Here is a 7460-nt window from a genome sequence, read left to right as displayed (position 1 = left end):
TTAAGTCCGAATCTTAAAGATTCTTCTTAACCATGAAGCTAAGAAAACTCTGTAAGTATGCAATCTCCTTGGCTTGTATCATTTTACTGTGGACAATCTATTGCCACATGGAAGAATATCAAAACTATTTACAAATTGGAAATATTCAATGGAAGAAAATCGATCTAAATTCCGGTAATTCTAAGCAATTCGGTAGGATACAACATTTCAAAAATAATATCATCATGTTCTCAATGTCTGGTTAGGTTTTACTATAATACAATATACTGTATTCGTTGATTTATCATAGATTACTTCTATCTGCACCTAACTCTGGGGTTATAACAGATTTATCACAGTTGGATATTTCCACAGATTTATAAGCAAGCTAATAAACATGTTCCATTTAGATAGCTTCACAGCGTTCGAAAATATTTCATATAGCCTTACGTAATACTATTGTAAATTACCTCTTAACTTTTGCAATCGATAACTATCACTAAAATATTAAAATTGTAATTTTGCAATAATGACTACTATTCATTAGTTAACATGTTAACTGTTATTCACTTGATTTTCACTCTCAATCATTATCTAGTGCTACATGTTGGTATCATAAATCATTAGTTCAATGGTAGGATCCATTATTGCATCAAATATGAATATAAGTATAGCATTGTCACAAACCAGCTTCGTGACAAGGATAACGTAAAACAAATCTCTAAATTACTATAGTCTCCGGGATTCAGTATCCCTTAACTACCTCACAAGAATTTAGACGCCTTTGATTCTACGTTAAAATAACTATACAATTGAGAACTGCTTTATTCAACTATCTGACGGGCTTATATACCCTTCTACAGCAGCTAACATTCACAAGTCATCTTATAAAAATACTTGGATGAGAACATCTACTAACTAGTTTTTCACAGTCGGACTACAATATGTCCATTCACAGAATCATTTCAGTATACATTACAGCACAGCAATAAATTTACTGTAACACATTTATAATTAGAGTAATTCCTATTGTAAGTGACTAGTTGTAATATAATATCACTATATTATATTAACCAAATTTAGATATCTATTTCTTCACGGTAGTTCGTACCGTGACAAGCATATCCCATACTGTTTCGAATTCGCCCTCTTTACGAAATCATTTTAATCCGCAGATCAAAACATAATAATTCATTACTATCAATATAAAATCATTGTCTAGTTATCACATTTATCAATTTGTCAAATGCTAATAAAATATAATATTTTGTGTTATACTAATATAAACGAGAATACAGTAAAAATTGTCGAAATTAAGTACAGCAAATTAAGATTGCACACCGTTAATCTATTCAACGATGTCTAATCTCTCTCTGGTATAATTTACTAGATAAGGATAGGAATGCTTCAGCTTATAAAGACAAAAAACCTGCATCTAATCCTATATCCAAATCGAAATCGACATTAAAGCTTATTGTGAATAATGTAACTGGTTCCAAAATAAATTCAATATCGAAAAATCTTAAATCAGTTCGTCACCCTAAGCCGACTATCGCTTCTTATCTCCGATCAATTCGTAAATTTAACACTGCTCGAAGTGTGGTTGCTGCGTCTACAAAATATCGTGTAACAATTCGCCAAAATTCAAAATCGAAAGCAGGTATTACTTCAGTTTCTATTATCACAAGCTGTCGTCTATTAAAAGGAAAACTAAATCCTACTAAAAGTTATCTATCAAAGTTAGTTTCGAAATCGATATCCAGAAATGCTCCAATTTCTACATTAGCTACTAAATCTAATAATAAAATTAGAACGTCTATCGATCCTAAAACTTTTCGATTGATGACAAAAATGATTGCTAAATCTACATCTAGCATCGCCAAAATATTACGCTCATCTCGAACATCCAAAGCTACAGCTAAAACTATTGTCAATCCCACCTCTTTTCTCGACTATAATAGCATTTCTTCATCGGCTTCTACTTCGCAACATAAATCTAGAAGTAAAACTAATAGTAAACTGAATACTCAGCCTAATTCACTTATTAATCGAATATCGACATATGAAATGCAATCATCTACTTTTAAGCATAAACCGATGCAAACATCAAAAAAGGGATCTGTTATTGTCCAAAACACAATTCATCCAACATTAAAGATTCAATTAGAACCTGTTTCAAATACATCGATTCAGAATACACCAAAGTTAAATGAAAAGTCAAAAGACAAACCTCATCAACCTTCGAAAGCAAGTACGAATTGGGTAAGAATATTGTGGCTTGATTTTAAATCAATACTTGTAGATACGATAAGAGAAATAGTTATGTATTTGATTACATTATTAATGCAGTTTTTATTATTCTTGCTGAAAATAAAATGCTTGGATCTCTCCGAAACTGTTCGTAATCATCTCGATTATTTACAGTATCCTATCGATTGTTCGACTACTAAAAAAGTTATTTGTGATGCATGGGGTGCTGGAATGGGGTCGACAATTCATCACTGGTCTTATTGCTTAAATTTTGCCTATAATACTAATCGTACTATGGTGATTGATCTCAAGAAATGGGAGTATTTGAAAGGTGTTAGACCTATGAGCTCAGAAGGTGTAAATGGATTTGAAGATTTATTTCAACCTATTTCAAAGTGTAAACTTACAGATTATGATTCTAAGATTGCAGTAACATGGCCTAAATTTAAAAATGAATCAATTTATAGCCACAATATATCCATTATTCGATTAATGCATAATGTTCTGATAGAGCGACAGAAACAACATATTCCCAAAATTTGTCATAATACGATGCCTTCTGAACTCTTTTATAACGCTATCAACTTTAAATATAAGCCTATAGCTTGGTGGATAGGATTATTATCTAAATACATTGTACGACCAAATGATAAGTTTAAGCAATTTATCGATCAATCTAGGAAAAAATTACGATTTCAATCGCCGATTGTTGGTCTCCATATTAGACATACTGATAAAAAGCTTGAGACAAGGCTCTTCAATATTGACAAATACATCATCAAAGTCAAAGCATTCTATGATCGTTTAGTTAGTCAAAAAGTCAATTTTAAAAAGCGAATATTTGTAGTCACTGATGAGCCACAACTTGTTGATCAACTAATAGCAAAGTATCCAAACTATCAATTTGTTCATCCGTTAAAATACTTTATTCGAGATGTATTTCTACTAGCCTCCAAAAAATCAATTAAATTTATGATTATTTAGTTGTTACTATGTCATCAAATATTGGTAGACTTGCATATGAATTACACGAAGTCATTTATAGTCAGACAAAGAGTCAACATTTTGTCTCGCTTGATGATAAGTATTTTATATTTGGGCAATTTACTAGTTATCATGGTCCATGGATTATGCGCGCTAATCAAAGTTGTGCTAGTGCTTCAACTAATAGTATTAATCTTGTTAATGGTGATCTACTCGATTCATGTATACCTTCTACGCAATCTAAAACGATGTACTATGGTTATTCTAAACGTTTACAGAAATCAGGATATTTTCTACGATCGTGTGTCACTTATTTAATTGACAACGAGAACTATCCAGATTATAAAGAAGTAGATAAATCTCTACATTGGGATGAGATAGATAGAAACCAGACATATATTATGGATAACGTTTGTTCAAAATCTTTGATTATAGACCGTAATTATCAAGTATAATATATAAAGATACCATCCATGGTTACTAGTATTCCACCCTCCCTCCTAATAATTATAGTTCGCATTTCTACCCTCTTTACACGCATTCTACCTTAGAAGTACTGTAATTGGTTAGATGAGCCTAACTTATGTAATAAAGTTAAGATTACAAGAAATGATAGTTCTTACTTTATTTTTGAGAAGACGCTTTATTACATTTTGGCATAAATGAATCATATTTATTTCGCATGTACTACATAATATTATGTAAGTAATTCAAGTCTATATATAGATAACTTGACGACGGATAGCTAACCTTAACTTCGCAATTTTAAACATCTTGGAAGCTCCTTTTGATATTAATCACTCACTAAACCTTAAATTTATTAGCTGTAATGCTTCTCTATTAGCAAATCAATAAATGATAAAAACAAATATTTCTACGTTAATTGTCTGAGATAAGAAATTGTTCTATAATCTTTCGTGATTGGATATACGGATGTAAAAATCTAAATGGGTGAGCTGAACATGCTCGACTGAAGTTATATCTTCAATTATTCAGGGAAATGGAGCACATAACATAAGTATAAGATGGCGCTATTGCAGCTATCAATTAAAGTTTTCATATTTCATTAACCGTTCATATTATTTGTTGTAGATTTCAAAATGCAAATTTTCTACGAATCTAGAGTATATAAGCATTTTCGAAGGCAAACTATATCGCTTTACTATTTCCCTAGAGAGATTTACGATGCCTGTAGATTATATTAACCAATTTAGATTATTTTATGCAGATAGTTGCAAACAGATTATCATTAGCTGTTACATTACGAACTGATGATCGGATTAAGATAAATCTCGCATAATTAAACTATAGAACGCTTTTGTTTTCTTTAATAGTTAACAATATAGCTTCCTCAATAGAAAAAAACATAACTTATTCCATGCAGTGATAAATAATAGATCAAGACAGTAGAGACAACAAATAAAATATTCCTCTTTTATTCTTTATAGAGTGAGCACATACGTCACAAACCAGCTTTATGACGATATTCACATAAAAAAATCACTACATTTCTAAAGTCTCTGAAATACATTATCCCTTGACTATTCATAAAAACTTGAATGCCTTTGATTCTTTGTTGCACAACTAAAGAACTAATTTTACTTAACTGTTTGCCGAGCTTAAAGTTTCTTCGGTGGTAGCTTACATTGATAAGTCATCTTGCAATAGCACTTCTAGATATGGACGTCTATAGACTAATTTTAAAAAGTTAAATTACAGTATGTATATTCACAGAATCATTTCAGTAAAATTGCATTCTATTTATTACAGTACATCATACAATTCACTTGAATATATTATAACTTTAGTGATTCCTACTGTCAGTAATTAATTGCAATCACCATATACAAATGTTAAATTCGCTAAATTTAATCTTTTAATTTTTACGATAGTTTATTAAGTGACTGGATATAATTTTAAATTTATTTATTAGTAACTATTCCATCAATTAAGGTATAAGATACTTTAATCAATCATTGAAACATTAAATTATTCATTTAGTTAATAAACTCTTCTTCTCATATATAAGTATTGCTGATTTTCTTCCGTAAATATACAACAAAAGATCTTTTTATTAATTGTAGAAAAATCGAGCCTAACTAGTGCGTAGTTAAGTATACATGTATTAACATCAACTATTTAAATTTAATACCTTAAGTGTTGATTTATATATAATAGTGATACTTTTATTTCATGATGGACGTTTCGAACACATTGTGTTCTACATCTCTTATTAAGATGATTCTCACCGGTAGAATATAGGTCTCGGGTAGGCTCCGTATTAAGTGTAGCTATCGTTATCTGTAAAATAAATTGATTTCCCTGCAAATCATTGTCAACTTCTAGAATAAAATCATATGTTCAATTTTGCAATAGAAATTTCTAATTCGTATAATGAAAAAAGGATGGCGTGAACTAAGATCGCCTGTTAGTATTGGATTATGATGTGCTATCATAAATGTTCAAATATTATTACAGCAAGATTCCGATAGAATTGTTTACGATTCTCTTATAACAGACTTTATATTATCGTATCGTCTTCTTATCTCATCAGTTAGAAACGACAAAACAATTTATTTATTAAAAGAAAATTATAAGAAAATGTAATATATACTCTATACAATCTCTACCATGATCGATAACACTATGGGCTTTAACATATCATCGAAGACTTCTATCTACAGTAATTGCGTCAGATTTTTGATAACACAGATTCTTTGCTCTGATTCCTTGTAGATAGCTTGCGTCTCACCGTAGTTTAAGGGAATCATAAGGCAATTTGTGTCTGAACTTTGAATGATTTTTATTTTCTTAAGTGGTTCAAAGTAGTTTTCTAAAATGGATCTTAAGAGTGATTGGTTAGTAAATATTTCGATTTAAGTACCTTTAAGGGCTCTGCGAAGCCTAAAAATGATAGTGCAATCAGAAGATTTAGAGCAGAGAGCAAAAGAAGATTCTTTTAAGGAATTTTTTGAAATTTAAAGGCCTTTGGGGTCGAACTGTTTTAAGTCAAAGCATTCTCCTTCTTGTTAGGTTGTTTGGTTGATGACAGTTTTAGTTCTGTCATTTTTTAATTCGTTACTTATAATACATATAATTAAGTATTTGGAAGGTTGTTTGATCAGACTCTCTGATATTTTCTTAGTAAATTATGGATCGGTTGTTTCCCCAATTTTATTTGGAGTCAAAGTTTTGTAAAGTCGACCAGAATGCTAAGAAAGTAGAATCATAGTTTGTTAGAAATTTAGTAGCTTGGTTTCTACACTTTAAATTTCATTACAATAGTATTCGAAATATCACGGGATAAATCGACTAATACCCTGTCCTTAACCATCTTCCCCGGATGAAATAACACAATAGGAAAACTTATACACGTACTATAACACACATCCTATCCTTTGCGAAGACCATATAATACTAACTGGGAATTTTTCGACGGTAAAATTTACGTCTGTCAAGAGTTATTAAATTATATCGTCAGCAGCAGTTTTATCGTATTGTAATATTACGATCTGCATCGGAATTAGATATTTTTAAATTTAATGTTAGCGCTATATTGGACCGGTTGCGAGATCATGGTTTGCCCGTGTTGATTGATTTAGATTGGTTACAGCACAAGCCGAGGATTACCTACTTAGTAGGAGATGAAGCTAAGAGCCAATAGCGAACTTGATTGGCTCTAAAAAGTCAAAACAAAAGTCAAAAGGACGAAAACAAGGTACGCTAGCGGCGGTTCTCTTCATTTATTAAACGTTGTTTTAAAACAATAAAGTTTAGTTTAATACTCTAGCTCTACTAGACTCATCAGAAGATATTACGAAATCTTCCTTGTTACTGAGTAAAAGAAGATCTTCGAAAACGTAACATTGCTCTATAAAGAATGAACGAGGAGTATTTTATTCGTTGTCTCTGCTGCCTTTGATCTAATAATTACTCGTATCACCGCATGGAATTAGCCATATTGTTTTCTATTAAAGAAATTAAAAGCTTTTTATAGTTTATTGCAAGGGATTTACTCTTAATCCGATCATCAGGTCGTAATGTGAAAGTTAATGATAGTCTATTTGCTAATTTCTGCATAAAATAATCTAAATTGCTTAATATAATCTACAGATATCGTAAATCTCTTCACGAAAATAATAAAGCGATATAGTTTGCTTTTGAATATGCTTATGTACACTAGATTTGTAGAAAACNTTGCACTTTGTAATTTACAACAAATAATATGAACGGTTAATGAAATTGCT

At 30.7% G+C, this 7460-nt stretch overlaps 1 protein-coding gene across 1 annotated transcript; it reads left to right on the top strand.

Moving 5' to 3' along the window:
* Positions 1-2781: 2781 nt before the first annotated feature.
* On the top strand, positions 2782-3105 carry TRIADDRAFT_8131 (uncharacterized protein; the record flags this gene model as incomplete). Its single annotated transcript, XM_002116993.1, has 1 exon — positions 2782-3105. A coding segment is annotated over one exon (324 nt), but the record flags the coding sequence as incomplete, so codon positions are not given.
* Positions 3106-7460: the final 4355 nt, after the last annotated feature.

The sequence above is a fragment of the Trichoplax adhaerens genome, genomic scaffold (assembly GCF_000150275.1).
Source record: "Trichoplax adhaerens TRIADscaffold_19 genomic scaffold, whole genome shotgun sequence".
Lineage (NCBI taxonomy): Eukaryota > Metazoa > Placozoa > Uniplacotomia > Trichoplacea > Trichoplacidae > Trichoplax > Trichoplax adhaerens.
This window is presented reverse-complemented; position numbering and strand designations above follow the sequence as displayed.